Source organism: Emys orbicularis, chromosome 4, assembly GCF_028017835.1.
Source record: "Emys orbicularis isolate rEmyOrb1 chromosome 4, rEmyOrb1.hap1, whole genome shotgun sequence".
Taxonomy (NCBI): domain Eukaryota; kingdom Metazoa; phylum Chordata; order Testudines; family Emydidae; genus Emys; species Emys orbicularis.
In genome coordinates, this window is record NC_088686.1 from 62331075 (window position 1) to 62350342 (window position 19268).

Here is a 19268-nt window from a genome sequence, read left to right on the forward strand (position 1 = left end):
GGAAGTTTTCAAGATTATTCAATGTGCCAAGGCCAGATGATGGCCTGCCAAGCATGTGCCAAGGTCCCAACACTGGCACAGGAAGGACATACCCATGACCCAACACTCCCACATGGGCATACTGATTGGCATACAGCTGGTACATAGCGAATGTGGCACAGCCATGCTTTCATCACACTGCAGATGAGGCTTGAAGTACCTATAGGGCTAGGGATGAACTTGGTGGGATAAGTCTCCCAAGACTGGCTATATGGCACATCAGCTTCAAAAAGGGTGTGAATGCAAGAACCAGCCAACCAACCCAGGGACCCATGCTTCTCTCAGCCAGGAAACAGCCATTTTCTCTGGCCCTCCTGGTGGTGTGCTCTGAACTCTAGGGTGGGGGACAGATGTACCAGTCCACACCCTGTCATTAACCAGGACTAGGGACTGATGTCATTTAAGACTTAAAACGTGTAGAGATTTCTGGTCCAGCCCAAGTGTGTCAGTTGGTTTCTATTGTTAGCTGTTTCTGTTGTTAGCTGTCAGAAGCGCTGGCCTTAACGCTGCAGGTCTCCTTTGTACTGGTCCCTCTTTTTGCAACACTGTATGAGGGATAGCTCAGTGGTTTGAGCATTGGCCTGCTAAACCCAGGGTTGTGAGTTCACACCTTGAGGGGGCCACTTAGGTACCTGGGACAAAAATCAGTACTTGGTCCTGCTAGTGAAGGCAGGGGGCTGGACTCAATGACCTTTCAAGGTCCCTTCCAGTTCTAGGAGATAGGATATCTCCATTAAAGAAAAAATCAGCACACAAGGACAAACCCAGTAGTCTGATCACTAGCATAATGGGACATGGGACTTTCTCTCCCACAGAGACTTAGCTTCACCTCTGTTTAGGAGAGTGTATGTGCGGTGGGGGGGGGGGAGACCAAGAGTCTCTTCTACCCTATGGGAGTTGTCTAAGTGATCCTCCTTCATTTACCATCTTATTTCCATCCCACTCTTGCCAAGTTACTGTCTCTCTGGATGTGGTTTATGAGTCCCACTCCTGCTACACCTAGAAGAGGTGGTACAGAGGCACAAGGCTCCAGCTCCTATATGCCCTTTGGGTTGCTGAGCCTCTCTCTTCCTGAATACCCCCCACGAAAAGAGCACTTAGTCAGCCCTGGATTGATGGGCTTTTAATTAGATTTTTCTTCCCTCTCTGCATTTCCTCTTTGAAAGCAGAACAAAAACCCTCACATCACAAGCAGGTCTGGATTTCTATGCATTTTAATATACAAATTGAGCGTCTTTCAAAATGCCCTTACACAGGCAGCTGGGCAGTCCCTTAAAAATCCCTTGCAGGTCCTTGTATTTGTTTGAGGTGCTGCTAGCGCATTAAAAAGTCCCATGCCCCACAAATATTAATCAACCTGTGGGACATACAGTAGGATGGAAGGAAAAGCTCCAGGGAGTGTATTTTCTGCCCAGCTTTCCACCAGGGAGGGATGATTAATAAAAACAGTGACTAGAAAAATATAAGAAGTGACCCTTTGTCCATGTGCTGGCCTAGAGCCAGGAGGTCTGTTCACAGGCAGGGGCTGGGAGCAGTGGACTAGCAACTCCCTGTCCCTGGTGAAGGGTGGATAACAGCCAATGCCTTCTTTCTCCCTTCTGTCACTGGGCAGCAGGAGCAGCCCTGAATGGCTCCAAAGGGAGTTGTGTCCAAGCCTCAGCCAAAGGAGAGTTTCCTTCAAAAAGAAAATGAATGAAAAAGAAAAGGGGATCTGCCCTCTCCCTTAACGTAACAGCTCTTTAAATATCAGCAAGATACACACAAGCCCCTCCCTGTGAACATGAAGCTGGGATGTGATGCTAAAAGTATCTAAGATGCTTCTCAGAACACCAAGTCCTAGAAAAACTGTAAAATGATCTTCCCATGTGAATCTGATTCTCTGTCCTGGGGAGACGCCCGCTTCCACGTGAGCGATACAGGATGGAAGGGGGGGTGTCTCTCATGATGGATAGGATCATTTCCTTTGAGGGATTTTCCTGAGACCTTGCAGTCGACTGAGCAGTTCCGTAATGAAGTCCTGGAATGAGAGTCAGTCAGAAGAAGGCTTTAATGCTTATTGTGCTCAGCCACAGCTCTGAGTCACATGCCTGCTGCATTCCCCCTTATTGCCCTTCATATTTAGCAGAGGTCCAGTGACCAGAATGTTGGAATGCAGAACAGGTCCTGTTTTGTTTGGAGAGGGGAGGGCGAGATTTTTGTCAGTGAGGGAGGGGGCAGGTAGAGTGGAGAAGATGCCCAATCCTTTTTCTCATCCCCCAGCCTCCCCCCTCTTCCAACTCTCTTCAGGGAAGTCACACACGCTTTGTCTCTCTTTCCCAGGCAGCCCACCCCTTCCTCTCCATGGAGCCTGTTTGTTCCCACCATTAGATGACTTCAGGGTACAGCTGCCTCTATTGTTTTTGCACGGAATCCCCTACTTCCACTGTAACCTCCCATCCACGTCCTGCTGCTCTCAATATCTAGGCCATAATATGCTTGCTGCTTCCTCGCTGAAATGTCCATACTACTATGTAGTGGATTACAGGGCATCCCACATTGTGACCCATAATAGCTGGCTTGCTTCAGTGAGGAAGTGGGGGGGAGGGGGATAACACATGTGTGTGTTTGAGGACAAACATTAGCAGGGGGTGAGGATGGGCTGACCAGGTGGAAGGGCAGTTACCTGACCAGTTCTAGTGAAACTGAGAGAAAACCCAGGTTTCACCCAAACTGTCAAGGACTATCCCTCAAAACTGAGGCATCTGGTCATTCTGCATGGCTGCCACTGTAAGTAGCACAAATTCCACCCTCTTCATAACAACCAACATGACCAAAATAGATCAGGTAACCTAAACCCCTCCCCTATCTAACAGGTCACTCTAAGGTCTTTGCATTCTGCAGAAACCACTGTGCACACAGTGGAATGATAAGTCTCCTGCTTAAATCAGGCCGGTGTATTGGAGGCCTGACTTCACAGAGCTGAGCTTAATCTACCGCTGCATGTTCCCAGTGAATTTGCAGAACTATATCGTAAGGTTAGATTCACCAGGGGGGTCTTAGGCGTTGCTCAGCCTTTCAGGTGACCTGCTGCCTAGTGGAATTCACAACCCTGAGTTAGGTGCCCAGGCTCCCCAGGCATTGTCTGAGGAGAATGAGGTGCCTAAAAAAAGGGATTCACAGAGGCCAGCACCCTGAGATGCCTAACCAACCAATAGAGCCATTCTCATGCCCATCTAACACACAGGGAACGCTCCTGGAAGGTAAGCAACTTGGGTCCAAATTGCTGCGCTGAATCCTGCAGAGGTGGATTTGAACCCTGGCCTCCTAGATTAGGGATGAGTGTACTAACCACTGGGCTATTGGGAGGTGGCACTAGCACCATATCTTCCTCCTTGCTGTCTTTTGTGGGACATACCTGTGCTCTGAGCATGCCTACAGGATCAGGCCCCACAGGCAAAATAGGGAGGGGAAGGTCTAGTTTGCAAAGCCTTCAGGGGTTAGGCACGAATTAGGCAATGAGCAGCTTGGGTTGGGTAGCTTTGGGCATCCCCACGAGCAGAAATGTAGGTGCCTACAAAGTTAGGCAGCAGCTGAAAGATGGTTTTGTGAATGCCAGTAGTGCTTAAAGTGACAGGCATCTGAAGCTAGAACGTAGTCAGCCCCCTTCCCATGTATCTGGTGCTTTTCTCTATCTGCTTGCTAGGTATATGGACTCCTGAAATGTGAGTGTAATGGACACATGGCTGCACAGATTACAGACACCGGGGTCAGCAGAGAGGATTGAACAAGATCTTTAACACAGACTCTTGGGCTAAGAAAACACTAATTCAGTTACTTGTTAGGTGGTTGTCCTACTTGCTAGGGTCAGCCACTAAACAGCAATGTGATTACATTCATTAAGCCGGTGAACTACACAAACTCCTGCTGGTTATCCATGTGGGCACAATTAGCCTTGTGCTCTTTCCTGTGATTTGGAGATGGACTCTCAGAGTCCCACAGACAGCCTTGATGGTGGGGCTGCCTGCCAACCTGAGTTAGCAGGTTTCTGCAGACTAGTTTGCTTAAGTTTAATTTCCATGTGAATCATTCGCCAGCCCTATTTTCTGTACATTAAACTTCATGCAGCCATTTACAAGGACTGGACAAGGTACACTGGAGATACACTACAGAGGCAAGTTACAATTATGTACTAACAGTACCACATTGCCTTCTTGGTCTATTCTTTCAGAGATCATTATTGCTTCTGATATTTCCTTTGACCCATAACTAGCAAATAGATTGAGTAGGAAACACACATCTGAAATTAACCTCATTGGTCACTGCTCTACATTCACTCCTATATATTTATATTAGTTTTTACAGCGGTGTGGAATAAAGTATAAAAAAAAACCTCCTGAGAGTAAACAAGCTTGGTAACTCAAGCTTCAACTATCTGCAATGCATACCGGCTATTTAACCAGATGGAGCCAAGCCACATTGCAACAGCACAGTATGAGATTGAGACTGAATACTCATTGACGGTGCTTCACTCACCTCTGTAGGTCTGGAACACTCATGAAGAATTTCCTGCAAGGCAAAACTCATGTTAGTTCCTTAGGAGTTTGTCTATTTGTTTTTCCTTTTTAAGCTACAAGAAGAGTATTTAAGGCTGCCATATCTAGCGTGATACATGATCCAATGATGTTCCAGAGCCTGAGAGCACCATCACCTGCATCATGCCACACCATTCAGGGACTCCAATCCATACTCATCACCGCTGTTCTGTACTGAATGCCGCAGGAGATCCCAGGACCCGCAGTCACCAAAACACTGTTACGTACAACGTAGAGCTCTGTACTTTGTTCCTGTTCCACAGTACTGGATCGTGTTAGCAGTTCTGTATTTCAATCGCGTCACCCCAGAGGGCTCCAGAAGCTTTCACAGTGTGTACGTTGTCTGATGTGTAGAGAGTCTGCTGCCAGTATGGTTTTTAGTAATGATACTTCCATTCTGAGACCTACATCTGAAGAACACTGTGTGGCCCTGATCCAAAGCCCACTGAAGTCAGCGTGACTCTTTCCATTAACTTCCATGGGCTTTGTATCAAACCCTATAGGAGCTAAGTATTACTGCAAAACTCTCAGGAGTTATTTTGGATCAACTCGTAAGCATTTGGAGGCTTAACCCAGCCTCGAGTATCTGCAAAACTGGGCTGCAAAACCCCATAAGAACAGGCCTCATAATCTTATGTGATTTAAGCTACTTCAGGCTTCTGTCTGGGCAAGAAATACCTCAAGAACAGCTATTCCGTTTGGGTTTTTTTTGGCCTTTCTGCATTGGCTGCTGCCAGGAACACAGAAGTACAGAGCCTTCTGAGAGAATGAGAACCACTGCATTAAAAGGTAACCAACATTTTTCTAATTCAGAATAGGTTTAGTTCAAACTTTGGGTGAAAGTTTGAGTTACTTCTGAAGTAGCTCACTCATCCCTAATAAATCACTGGGGACAGTTAGTGTGAATAAGGAATTTTTCAGTTCACATATTAAATGGGAGAAGTGTATAAGCTGTAAAAATAGGACACTTTGGCCCTGTGTACAATGGGATAGGGACTTGTTGCTGACAATGGTTGTCAGCAATTGATCCCCTGAATGGGTGTGAATGGGACTCACAGGCTGGCTGGCCCTTTAAGATAAGCCAGGCTCAGCCTTGCTTGTGACCGACCAGCTATCCCACACCTGATGGTTATAAGGCAGTTTGAGGCTAGTTAGTGATCCCAACTGTGAAAGGGTTAGGAAAAGCCAACAGAGTCAAAGAACTCAGTTGAGGGGAGAGACTGCAGAAAAGGCAGGACTACCCTGTAGGTAGGAGGAGGGGTCATTCTTTGGCTCTCAAGGTTAGGAGCCCTGAGAGATGACTTAAACAGGCAAGAAGTCAGGGAGGAGGAAGCACAGGTTACTTTGGGGGGAAACCCTGAGCAAAGGCCTAAAAGGAGCAGGAAGAGCCTTGGGGAAATTGCCAGCGTCCCTGAGGAAGGGCAGCAGTGAGGGAAACCTGTTAAAACCAGAAGGAACAGAGGAAGAACTCTGCAGGAGCAGGTCAGACTCCTGTAGGGGAGGCCTAGTGGTAGGGTCAGTAAAAACACTTTAGCGGAGCCCAAGAGGGGCAGAAAAGCTAATGAATCAGCAAAGGAGGAGTTGGGAGGATCTAGGGAGAAGTGAGAGGCCTGGGAACCAAAGGGAGGCTGGGTTAAATACAAGTTGTGGAGAAGCAGCACATATGGCTTGGAGATAGGAAGCCGCCCAGGGAAATTGCAGCATGTCTGATGGAGTAGACCTAGCTTCTTAATACAGGGTCCTTGGACCAGAACCCAGAACAGAGGGGGCCTCTCTTCCCCTAGCAGCCCCTGAGGAAGGGGTATACAAGCCAAACAGAAGGAATATTGAGCCCAGGTGGGGCCAAAGACTCAGCCCAATGGACAGGCTGAGGAATAGCTCAAGAGGTGGCTGAAGGCTCTGTTGTTGTAAGACTATTTGGTTGTTGTTGTTTTTTAACCCGGAAGGGGACTGAACTTCATGTGACTGGGCCAGAGGCCTGAGCTGTGGAAAACCTGACTAGTGGCAGATGGCACAGGAGATAATGACCCTTGCAGCATTGCACCCTGACACAAGGGGGTGCTATGGTGATGAGTTCTCTACCTTACAGGAACAAAATTGTTTTCCAAACTATTACAGATTGACACCTGGTGGAATGAACTGATAAGTTTCTGTGCAGTCAAACTTGAGTCTTAGCACACCCAGTTTGTGCACCAATTTAACTAACTTGGTAGAAAAAAAAAACCAAGTTAGTTCAATCAGTGCAACCCCTTAGTGCGGATGTGGCTATATGGGTATAAGTGATTTATATCAGTATTACGGCAACCACATTAGGATTGAACTAAATCATTTTCTCTACCAGTTTGATTAAATCAGTGCAAAAGCGGAGTATAAAGCAGCCCTTAATCCTGGCTTCTGGAATGGAGTTGATGGTTTTGTATTATCCACATAAGCATTTACACCAATCCAGAGCAACCTACTGTTGACCTGTTCAGTAATAGGTCAATTTTCGAGTGAAGACAGGGTCTTAGCTCCCATATTTAATATAAATAAGAACGGACAGTCTGTCTGACCTGTAGTTTTGATTTCTGTTCCTCGTTGGAGACCTCTAGAAGATCTTCAATGTCAATTTCTGGTTCAGGGGTTGCTGCGTCTGCTTCCTCCTGCAGCTAGACCAGAAATACATAGTAAATAAACCTGTCCTGTCAACTGATAAGCATTCAAGAGGACTTTGTGTGGAGAACTGGGGTGGGGGAAGGATTCATTTCTAGTTAGAGAGGCCCACGCGGCAAAGACTAGATTAAGATATGAATCTTCCTGAAATGTGAGGGTATTTAGAACAAGGGTTCTGATTCAGGCTCATCTCTAGCAGCACCACATCCCAACACACAGACTGTGCCTTGACACAAGCAACATCTCTCAGCTCCTCCAGATTTAGCTCCCAGAGGTGTCAAACAGTCCCACCACAACACCGAATACCTACCCAAGGAGCATGATGCTATCATGAGAAGACCCTATGGAAGGACCTAATGCAGCTGAAATATGATGAACCCCAGTTGGGGTAAACCATCTTTTACAAAATGGAATGAGTAACAATCAGGCCCCCCCAAAAGGTCAGGGGAGTTGGGTCCCAAAGGGCCACATCAACATGGCACTCTAAGTTCTCCTTTGAAAGCTCTAAGCACAAAGTCTGCAGCACTCCATTTGCCCATAGCAGAAATATGACTGTTTGACTTGATCCTGTTAAAATCTGAACCTGTGATTCTAGGGAGCCTGGTTGTTTCAACCCTGATGCTTAGACATCTAAGATATATTAGGAAACTGAATAATACTAAGGACATTCAGAGCAATGGAACAAGCTGCCAACGAGGTTGTGGAATGAGCTATTGAAGACTAGACTATCAGGGCTAACAAAGATAGTACTGCCTTGATGCTGGGAGCGGAATGGGATGGCCCACTAGAGACTCCTTCAGACCTGAGTGATTCTAGGATTTGTCTGGTAGGTTGTTGTTTTTTTAATCCTTCATAAAACATTTACAAGAAACTGCTGTACCGGTGCCAACAATCTCTAAACTTGCACATACTGTAATGTGGTACTTCCAAGTGTGTTTGGACCAGGTATCAAGATTTGTTAGAACTAGGGATGGAAGTTTGGTTGCTTAGCCTGAGATTATGGATCCTGAAATGCATGTCTGAATTCTGGGGAATTTCCTGTGCAGGAGAGGAGCCAGTAGCACAGGCCCCAGTCAGTTGGCAACACCTTCCAGAAATGCCTTCTTCCTGCTAAGACTTTGCAGTAATGAAAGGAAAACAAGTCTCTGAATCTGTACCTTTGGACGTGGTGACCCAGCAGCAATGTTAATGATTTCAGACTCTGATTACATAATGCAAACTCTCAAGAGATCATAGGTGAAAAAGGGACTTTAGTATTGCCTTTATGGCTCCTTTAAAAATGCTCATTTGTGGGCCCGGCATAGTGAGAGTTGAGAGGGAATTACACCTTGGTCTCGCACATGGTACCACCAAGAACTGCCAGTAGGCCACTTGTGAATTTTTTTGAAACAGGTGCTTTAAATGTTACTAGCTCCTCTGAGTAGCAAAAAAACCTTACTCTTTAAAGAAGCAACAATTGTTCTGTCTTTCTTAGAGTTGTCTCCTGTCACCTCCACTTAATCCTCCAGGGTGTGAGCTTCCTTACAGTAGTGCCCCATTACCTCAAACTCCCTGATAAAAATACTCTGTCAGTCCCATCCATAACTCCACTTTTGCCAGTTCCACAAATACCAGGTACAGAAAGGGTCTATATATTCTAGGCTGGAAGTGGGTTCCTTTCATCTTTCTCCACCGTAGGCGTTGGCTCTCAGGAGCCCAATGATATCAAATGTCATTGATCTTGTTACATGAGCACAGTGACATCTTGATGCCACTCCCTGTTCTACATTGCTGTTCCTACGGGGCACGTGCATAGACATGCTGTACATGTTTCTCATGATGGGATTGTCACACGAGCCTGGAACTGCTGGTCTTGAATGCCAAAGAGGCATTGAACAAAGACTTGACTAAAGCCAAAGAAAGTAAAATCACATACATAGGGGTGTTTCATTATTATTTTAGATGATATGATGAAGCCAAAAAGTGTCCAGCTTCAATATCTCTTCAAGCCACATGATCAAGAAGGAACCAATCAGCACATCTCTGGCAAATGGAAACAGAAAAGAGTAAGTTCTAGGGATAGACTTGCTAGGAAGTTCAGTACTGGGGAATTAGATGGCTAATGGATTACAGAGCCTTTTATCTCTAGGTTGCTGGGTTAGATCCAGCTCTGGTTGGTAGAGAGTCATGACCAAAAATGGTTACCATTTGATGTCTATTGGTCCTGGTCCAGTTCCCATATCACAAAAATTATCAAAAAGAATCACCATTCTTGTTGGCAATCTCAGCAGAGAGGCGCAGGACAGAAAGGGTCTGGATACTGAACTAACCTATCACCTCTAGAGATGGTCCCGTCCCCTAAAGCCAGGACAGAAACATTGGCAGGGAAGCTGGCACTGCTGCTGTACCTATTCCATGGATAAACAGACTTTGTTCACCAGGGCCATCGATCTGGTACCTTTCATAAACATCACATTAATGACTCCATTCAGGATACTGTGACTCGGATTTTACTGATGGGTGGGTTTAGGCAGTGTATTTGAATGTACTTACACTGAATGTGCTGTTGTGCATTTTAATGTATTATAAGGGACCCAGAGCATGGGATGAGCTCCCATTAATATTTTATAAACAAAAATAAATGACTGAATTTCAAATGGAAATTCATAGAAGTTAAGGGCTGAAGGGACAATTATGATCATCTAGCCTAGCTAGTGATAGTTTTACTAGTCTAATAGTCATTTTACTAACTTCAAGAAGATTAAAACCTTTCTTAATAAAAAGACAGAAATAATAATGCAGGAAACCAGACATTCCTTCTTAGAGGTGCCACACGTACTGCAAAACAGAGTGCCTATATATACTCTTTTCTTTCAGTTGTCTTTTGTGAATGGTGTGAATACAAGGGGAGCTGTCTTCTCATTTCAAATAGTGAATAGTTTACCTAATACATTCCAGTGCACATAGAAAAGCAAGTGATCCTAGAAATTACCAGAGGGATATTTTGGCATGTCCATTTCCAATCCTATCTGAAATTGCAATGATGCTCAAAAATGGAATACTGTCAAATCCAAGAGTTAACCAAATTCTTTAGAATCATAGAATATCAGGGTTGGAAGGGACCTCAGGAGGTCATCTAGTCCAACCCCCTGCTCAAAGCAGGACCAATCCCCAACTAAATCAAGATGTGTGGGGGTGAAGATGTGTGTCTTATTTTGTACAAATTGTTAAACCCATCCACACTTTCTGTTGAAGGCAACAGTGGTCTACTGGATAGGGGACTTATGAGAGCTGGGTTCTGTTCCTGTGTCTGCTAGTGACTTGGGGCCTGATCCAGTCATTTCAATGGGCTTTGGATCAGGGCAAATCCTGTAACTTCTCTAGTGTTATCCCCATTTATGGAAACTAAAACATATTCACCCATTTTGTCAAAGTACTTTGAGATTTACCAACAAACGTGCCACGTAAGTACAAAATATGAATAGACTCAGTGACATCAGGTTAATGTTTCAGTGTTCAATCTGTACCGGAAACTTTTGTACAAAGGCAATGAAAAATCCCTGGTTTAAACCCCAAATGACGCAGCCAGAATTAAGTACCATGGCTCCAAGACAGTTCAGGATAAACACTGCCATCTATATAGGTATGTGCTCACATACACTCCCACCAAGTAACATTGCTGCTATGGAAAATGTTGGGGAGAGAACTTTGGAGGCCTGGGGGGTGGAAACAAAATCTTTACCAACAATGCCTGAATCCCCACTTCCCCTTTCTTTCCTCTCTGTCTGTAGTGCCCATTATTTCCCTTGACAGACATGCCATTACCCATAGTTTGAGTGCTAACACAGCAGCGTCACTTAGAGAGAGGCGATAAGAAGAAGTTTGATAGAGAACAGAGTCCCCAATCGTCACAACCTGGGTTGTTGCCCGACTTGTCCCCAATAAATTAAAGATAACATTTCATAGCCCACAGGGTCTAGGCTCCCCTACACCGAATGAAGGAAAGTTTGATCCACCCCGATTATTTACCTGGTATTGGTACAGCTCCTGCAACTGGGCATCAATCCATTCCTCCAGGTCTAGCCAGCGTTGAAGGTCTCTGCGGTTGTACTTAACTGTTAGCTTGCCCAGTTTCTTGTGGGATGATTCCTCCCCAGGCTTCTCTGGAGCCTGGAAGGTAACTCGAGGCAAATCTCTGGACTTACTGGCCATGCTCATCACCCCTTCCACCTGCTCTTCTGTCTTCCACTCCTACTGCAGGGGCTCTCTCTAGCTTTGTATTTTTGTTTCACTCTCTTCTCCCTCCCCTTTAATATATTTTCATTGGGCAATTGTGAGTAGCAGTACAAGCTGCCTACAATGGCCAAAGGCAGATAGGTAGCATCAGTGGTCCCAGTGAGAGAGTGAGAAAGGTAGAGAGCAACTGCACAGCAAGAGAAGCAATAAGGCAGTGCAGACAGAGTTACAGGAAAAAGAATCTTAGGTTTCAGAATTGGCAATGCTGACAAAAGCAATTGGGGAGGGAGAAAAGCTGTTGTAATAAATCTGTTGTTAAAAGAGGCCCAGGGAACTGATGGACAAAGTTTGTTAATATTTAATACAAGCCCGTTCCAGCAGGTGGGAGGGTGGGAGAAGCAGGTTTTAAATGACAGTTTCTCTACATATGTATGTACATGAGCCCATCGTTCATGTACAGTTCCACAGGACTTGTCCCTACATAATACATTGACTCCTATAGTGTTTAAAGTGCATTGATCTCTTTAGCCTACCCCAGTTCCTATATGGATAGCTAATGCTGAAAGACTATCTTATGTTTTTCTTTTTTAAAAGTGAATTCAGCAGTGATGAATTAGCTTCTGCTGGAGACAGAAGTCCTGGATTATAGCACGATGTAACACCACTGTAAGGCTGAGACTACTTTACTGTCTAGCCCATTTTTCTAAGTGCTCTAAAGTCCATATGTTTATTCAGATTGTCTTGAAAATTACGGGGCCTCATAGAGGTCTAGGCTAGAGTTACTAGTCCAAATTTGAAGGCATTTAAGCCAGGGGTTCCCACGAGACCCTTAAAAATCATTTGCCATCAACATTTTATGATATTTTTTAAAAAAAGTTATAGTATCCCTGGGGCTCAAACTCAGTTCCTGTCACTTCCCAAACTAACAGGACCTGCTTGGGACTAATCTCAACTGTTGTCCAGCAGCTGTTGCCCCTTTGGAAAAGCAATATTGGAAAAACTTCTTTAGGGTAAACGTTAGCTGTACAATGTGGTTTAAATTGCCGTGATGAGCCAGAAAAAACTCATTTGTACATTTGCATGGATCTGTACTCTACTCTCTTTCCACAGGTTTAACTGTAGGTGCACCCAATATTCTAAAAGGGTCTGAATAGAGTTGATGGGGAAAGTTTCCTCAAAAAATTTTCAATCAGAAAATGTAGCTGAAACAAAACACTTCAAGGGAACATGTTGATTATGATAAACATTTTGATGGGAGAAAGCCCAAGTGAATTGTTTTGACTTTGTTGTTTTTGTTTTTATAATGTTGAAATGTTTTGATAAAGTAAAAACATTTTGTTTCAACTTTTTCACTTCAATTAATTTCATTCTATTATATAAAATGAATTGTGTATACATATACAAAAACTACATTAAAAGAACATTATGTAAACATGTTAAGACTTCCTAAATAATAAATAGTTGGTGGAGAAAACCCCCCAAACATTAATAAGGTTGCAAAGTCAAGCACTCAGAAGTTGGGAGGGGCCAGAATTAAGGTTGACCGTGCCACCTTAATTCAGTCCCCTGGTGCATATGTAGTAGGACACAGTTTTTAACTACATGATCACATGCTATTGTTATCAAGAACCCCTGCCTCACTGAGTGCACGGGACAGGCAGTGCTCACGTAATAAGCAGTTTTTCAAACCTGGCTGCTTTAGGACCAGCATCAATGTGACAACCTCTTGGTTCCATGACACTAATGTTGTGCCCTGGGGTCCCTTTGGAAAGTGGGACCTGGATCTGACCTGAACGGACTCTTTACTCATGCCTAATAGCCCAGTTTGGAATTATACATTCACTTAGCACTTCTCTTTAAAAAGAAGTATTAACTCCTCCTTACAACACCTTTGTGAGGGAGGTCAGTAGTGTTACTCCTAGCATGCAAGTGGAGAAACTGAGGCACTATGGTTAAGTCTAGCATTTTAAAACTTGGATGCCTAAATAAACGGCCTGATTTGCTGAGGTGCTGAGCACCCACCACTGGTACAAAAGTCAGCTGGAGATGTGGTTGCTTAGCATCTCTGAAAATTAAGGCCCTTTATTTAGGTGCCTACCACTAGGCAACCACCTATGAAAATTTTGGCCCAAGAAATTGCTCAAAAGCCACGGAGAAAGTCGGCTGGGATGAAACTCAGTAGCTTCTGGTTTTCACTCTTATTCTCAGACTATTAGCTCACCAATCCATGTTAAATAACCCAGGAAATGTTCTTCTCTCTCTTGTTTGCTGAGCCTCCTATGCCACTCAAACAGGACAATGCTGGAGGTGATATAGTGTACAAGCAGACGTATGTCTAGGGAGATAGTATCATCACCTTATGAAAAGGAGCTTGTAGCAGGCTGCACCCCTAGGTGTCTTCTCTTAGCTGGGCCCTTTAAATTACTCTTGCCCAGCTTCAGCTGGACTGGCAGCAAAAGTCTTTCAAACAAACAAAACTCCAAACAACACCTTCCTAACAAAGTCCTCCCAGGTGCATCTCACCACTTGGAGGCATGGTCAAATTACCTCAGGCCTTTCTCCTTGGGCCAGGAGAGGTCAGCAGGCAAGCAGTCCTTCCCCTGCTAATGTCTCCCCCTGGGAAGAGGCAAATTATATGCTACCCTCCTTCCCGGAACTTGTCCTGGTTGGTTGAGAGGGAGGAGGAGCCTTGTCCCACCCTCTACTACAAGGCTCCTTGTCCCTTAAAGAGACACTAACCTAGATTTCTTTCTCCGCACCCCACCCTGCAACACTATTACACCAAGATCATTTCCTCTCTCCCAGTATCTGCGTCTGCCATTTCCTAGGCCATCCTCTGCTCCAGAACTCCTGGAACATGGTAACCGTGGCTCCCAGATTTCCCCCTCTGGCCTTAAAAGACCAGTATACCCCAGTTCAGAGCAAATGATAAAAGGGGGATAGTCCACTAGAGTGTAGTAAACATCCAGTTATAGTATATTCAAGTTTGGCTTGGAATCCTTCTTTTACAGGAAGGGGGTTAAAGATCTGAGCTATTTGCAGCCCTGTTCCATTTTACAGGCACATGTTGTCAGTTGCACATAATGTTGGAATGAGAAATTTCCACTTGGAAGGATCAAAACGTTTCATGTTGATAATGTCAAATAGTTTCATTTTGATAATGTTGAAACAATGTGACATTAGCCACATGAAATGTTTTGAGGCTTCTAAATTAACATTTTATGGAACTTCCCCATTTCCAATGCTGACATTTCGTTCCAATGTGGAATGAAAATCAATTTTGAAATGGGGGAATTTCCTGCAGAAAGACTAGAAAGACCACTTCCATGGCTGAAGAACTAGTTCTAGTTCCAATGGTCTATCCAGTGCTTGGTTCCTGAACCGAGAGTGCCAGTTGGTGCCAATTTCTGTAGTGGATTTTTCTGTTGACACAGTCCATTAGGATCAGGGCAAAGACCCACCTGACTTCATCTGCATAGACTACCAAACAGCAACTGTTGGATCCCTCTTTGTAACATAGGGCCCCAGTCAGGTCGTCCAGTTGACAAGACTTTAATCTGCCCCTATTGAAGAGGCTGAGATTTCTGGGCGGGTGAGGAAGGACATTAGAATGCTCCTGGGCCATACATGAATAAAAGGACATGTTACAGTGTCTGAAAGGGACACAAGCGTCACAGTGGATTGGTACCTGTAATCAAAGTTACTCCGTTTTGTGTGTGTCTGTGCAGCTGACGTGGCCTTGTAAAATTGAACAGTGCTGTAAATATCACAGACCTTTAATCCCCCTTCCAGGTAAAAGGATTGCAAGCCCAACTGTGATATATTATTACTGGAAGTTTACTACAGTGCAATGGACTATGCCTCTTTTATCATTAGCCCCTTTTTCAGAAGATGATAACAATATATCCATAGACATACTTCCACTTGTAAAGTTTGTCACCTCACCTCCCGTACTGTATTATTCTCATGACATAGGAAGCTGAGAACTCGAGAGACAGAAGAACATTCAGTGGTCTATTTAACGTGCTGATGTGAGGGAGAGCTTGGTGATCGAATGGTCTGAGAACAAAACTGGAAGCCAGAAGATCATGAATTTCATCCCAGCTTACTCCCTTCATGGCTTTGGGAAAGTTGTTTGGGGCAAAATTTTCATGATTGGTTGCTGAAAAGTTAGTCACCTGGTCTGATTTTTTCAGAGGTGTTGAGCAACCGTAGTGTTAATTGACTCCTCTGGAACGTGTATATGCTTAGCAAATGCTTTTATTTAGATGCCTAAATGTGGATTTAGGTGCCCAACTTAAGGCATTTAAGTTTGAAAATGTTAGATTTAACCACTGTGCCTCATTTCCCCATTTGTAAAATAGGAACAATACTACTGACCTCCCTCATTAAAGTGTTGTGAGGAGTTAGTATTTGTCTCTGCAGACAAAAAGCGCTAATTATTAAAATTAACATATAATTTCATATTGGGATATTAGGCATGTGCGTAGAAAGTTCAGTCAACTCAGAGCCAGGCCTCACATTCCAAAAGGACCTCCAAGTGCAACATTTGTGTCACAGCGCCAAGATGTTGTGACATCCAGGCCCTGAAGCAGTCAGTTTTGTGAGGAGGAGGATACAGTTACATCATTCTTTTCTTGAAACTCAGAAGCTACAGCCTGCATCTGTGATCTAAGCTACAGTATCTTTCTGTCAGCATAACAACTGTTATATACACACTGAATAATTCAAAAAGGCCCCAGCTCATCTTTCTAGAGAACAGGTCAGTCTCTTCTCCTCAAATCCCAGAAGGGAGAGGAATGACTTTTTGTGAGAGAGATGGACGCACACCCCACACCTCCATGCACTTTAGAAACCATCACGGCCAGAGACATGGAGATTCATGTAGAGCAAGATAGGAGTTTACTCATTGAGATGGTCATGTCTGTGGCACCCTATCATCTTGTGGGGTAGGATGTGGCATGGGCAAAAGAGTGTGAAAGCCCACAGTCAAAGGGGTGAGAGTGCATATGTCTGTGAGCACGTGTGCATGCCAAGAATGTGGAACTGTTTTGGGGGAACATCATAGTACTCCCAGCTGCCCTTCCTGTCCCACCCCCACCCCCCTATAGAGTGTCAGGAGGAGCGAGATGTTCCATTTCCCCTGGACTCTGGGGAGGGGAGAGGTGGTGACATGGTCTGCTCTTTCCCAGCAGGGGTCCAGATGATTCTGTAGAAGAAAGGGAGCAGCCAGGGGATTCCCAGCTTGTACAAGTCACCTCTCAGGAGGTGCCAGTGCTGATGCACCTACTGGTGGGAAGAGCTGGGAACCCTATAAATTCCCCAGTCAAGCACGAGCTTCTCCTGTTGCTCCCACTTCAGATTCTCCCATCTGGTAAGTCCTGAATTCATCAGGCAGTGAAAAGGCAGGAAGGGGAGTTCGGGGGAGATAAACTCCTCCAACCCCAGTAGAGAGAGGGAAGGGGGAACTTTCCACCTCCTTGTATTTATCTATTCAAATTTATACTGCTCTGTGCAAAAGAACGCCTACCCCCAGCTCTGAGTGCCCTGGATGTCCTCTTCAAAATACAGCTCATAAAATAAACAGACTCTAGTAATTACTGGCAGAAGAGAGGAGCCAGCCTCCATCTACTGGTAACTACACGGTACCAGGACTGTCTGTTGCAATAATATTTTTATAAGGAGGCACAAGTGTTACCCTGCAGATGATTCCTTTCCCTCCACCCCCATCTCCCAGAGAGGCTGATTACATGAATTTGATGCCAGATTATAAAATATTCCTGTTACTTCTCCTATTCCCGTAAAGAGCATGAAGGGGGTAGGGCAGGGAGAGGGAGAAGCATAGCAACCAAAAATTTTTAGCACTCAAGACCAGATCCTCAAAGGTATTAGGCTCCTAATTCCTATTGATTTCAATGGAAGTTAGGACCCTGGATACCTTTAAGGACCTGGGTCTAAATTCTTACCTGCTCATTTCATTTGGAAAAGAGTCTTACATTTTTCCTTTTAAAATTTAACAGCGTCTTGGCTGGTGTGGCTGGGAACAATTGAAGCAGTGGCAAATCATAGGTGTAGTTTGACTTCTAGGTTTGGGGGGTGGTTCCAGTCAGGCCAACAGGGCCATGCTTGGAGTGGGGGGGACAAATTCTGTGCCTGCTCACAGGGGCGCCATTTCCGTTTTGGGGAGGGGGCACAACTTTAACCGTGATTCCAGGGACTACTTAGGCAACTGAAAACTCTAGTGTTTTTGCAGATTTTGTTTGTTTTCAGTCAGGGTGGATGTGGTTATATAAGCACCTTGGTACCAGTATTGATCTAGCTGATTCCCCTAGAATTATGAGAAGATGTCATTTACAAAACCCTGTGTGCAGACCAGTCCTCAATAGGAGTCACTATGAGGAATGGCACAGAATAATGCATGCGGGAAGGCTTTTATATACTCCCAGCCTTTCCCAACAAGGTTCCCTGGAGGGAAAGATGAAGGAGTGCAGGCTGTGGAATGCCCAGAGCTACTTTTGTCCGAGTAGGAAGGAGTCATTCTAGGGCACGGTTTCTCAAGCTGTGGGTCGGGACCCAAAACTGGATTGCCACAATGTTTCAAAGGGTCCCATGGCAGCTTCAATGGCTCCTGTCCCACAGGACTAGCTGGGCTCACCTCCCTATTCCAGGCACTGCAACCTCTGGGGTCCCAGCACCACTCAGCTTTGGCCCAGCCGTCATGATGACAGGAGTCCAGGTAGGCCAAATCTGAGTGAGTGGCACTGCAATCCCATGAGCCAGGTCACAACTCCACTCACACAAATTTTGTTCAGTCAGGGAGGGAGGGGGGGCAAACCTGAGTGGCGCTGCAACCCCGGAGGTTGCAATGCCCGGAGTGGAGAGCCAAGCCCAGCCAGCCCCGCAGCACAGAAGCTGCAGGAGCTACCACTGTGGGGTGAGTGGTGGGCAGGACTCCACTCCCCTGCGGGGGCAGGATACAATGGAAACCAGCCAGGGCCTCCACCCCCAGATTATTTACTGGGTTGTGACAGGTCATAAACATTTATAAATGGGTCCTGAGCCCAAAAAGGTTGAGAACCACTGCTGTAGGGAACGGCATGGGAGTTCTGCCTGTGGGGAGCTCAGTATGTAGGGAATGATGTAGGAGCATGGGTGATGTGGGAACTCTCAGCTACTCTCATCCTAGCCTCTCCTAGCAGGCGGCAATATGAGGAATGGCAAAGGAAAGCTGGCAATATGAGAGCACTCAGCCATTCTAGTCCCAGTCTCTCTTAGCAGGAGCTACTATAAGGAATAATGCAGGAGGGCTGCTAAAGGCAAATCAAATCAAAGGCTGTCCTCACTGTCAAAAACAGTGTGTTGCATAGGCACTGACTCCGTGGGTGCTCTGGGGCTGGAGCACCCACAGAAAAAAAAATAGTGTGTGCTCAGCACCCACTGGCAGCCCCACTGATCAGCTCCTCCCCCTCCCCCCGCCCTCCTGCCCGCTGGCAGGCCCTGCCGATCAGCTCCTCCCTCTCCCTCCCAGCACCTCCCGCCCACCGTGGTCAGCTGCTCAGCAGCATGCAGGAGGCGCTGGAGGGGAGGGGCAGGAGCAGGGGCAGGGGCAGGGGCAGGAAGAGACGGGGGAGCGGGCGAAATGGGATGGGAAGAGGCGGAACGGGGCGGGGACGGGCACTTGGGGGAAGGGGTAGAGTGGGGGCGAGGCCTGGGATGGAGCAGGAGTCGAGCACTCCCCAGGAACTCAGGATGTTGGCACCTCTGGTGTGTTTTTTACATCGTTAGTGATCT

At 45.6% G+C, this 19268-nt stretch overlaps 1 protein-coding gene across 1 annotated transcript; it reads right to left on the bottom strand.

Annotated features, from left to right (window-relative positions):
* Nucleotides 1-1993: 1993 nt before the first annotated feature.
* On the bottom strand, nt 1994-11459 carry PPP1R14D (protein phosphatase 1 regulatory inhibitor subunit 14D). The gene is made up of 4 exons (XM_065404427.1): nt 11271-11459; nt 7163-7258; nt 4552-4584; nt 1994-2056 (listed from the first exon to the last, which is right to left on the bottom strand). Exons 1-4 carry the CDS (start codon nt 11457-11459, stop codon nt 1994-1996), a joined length of 381 nt encoding a protein of 126 aa, XP_065260499.1.
* Between the last annotated feature and the right edge of the window lie 7809 nt (nt 11460-19268).

What these genes read in the sequence shown, in the direction of transcription:
- PPP1R14D (XM_065404427.1), bottom strand. Translation starts at nt 11,459, where the DNA reads ATGAGCATGGCCAGTAAGTCCAGAGATTTGCCTCGAGTTACCTTCCAG. An exon ending in AGGAGCTGTACCAATACCAG is followed by an intron (nt 7,259 to 11,270) that starts GTAAATAATCGG and finishes TTTCTGGTCTAG; the next exon opens with CTGCAGGAGGAAGCAGACGC. An exon ending in AGTGTTCCAGACCTACAGAG is followed by an intron (nt 2,057 to 4,551) that starts GTGAGTGAAGCA and finishes CTCTCATTCCAG; the next exon opens with GACTTCATTACGGAACTGCT.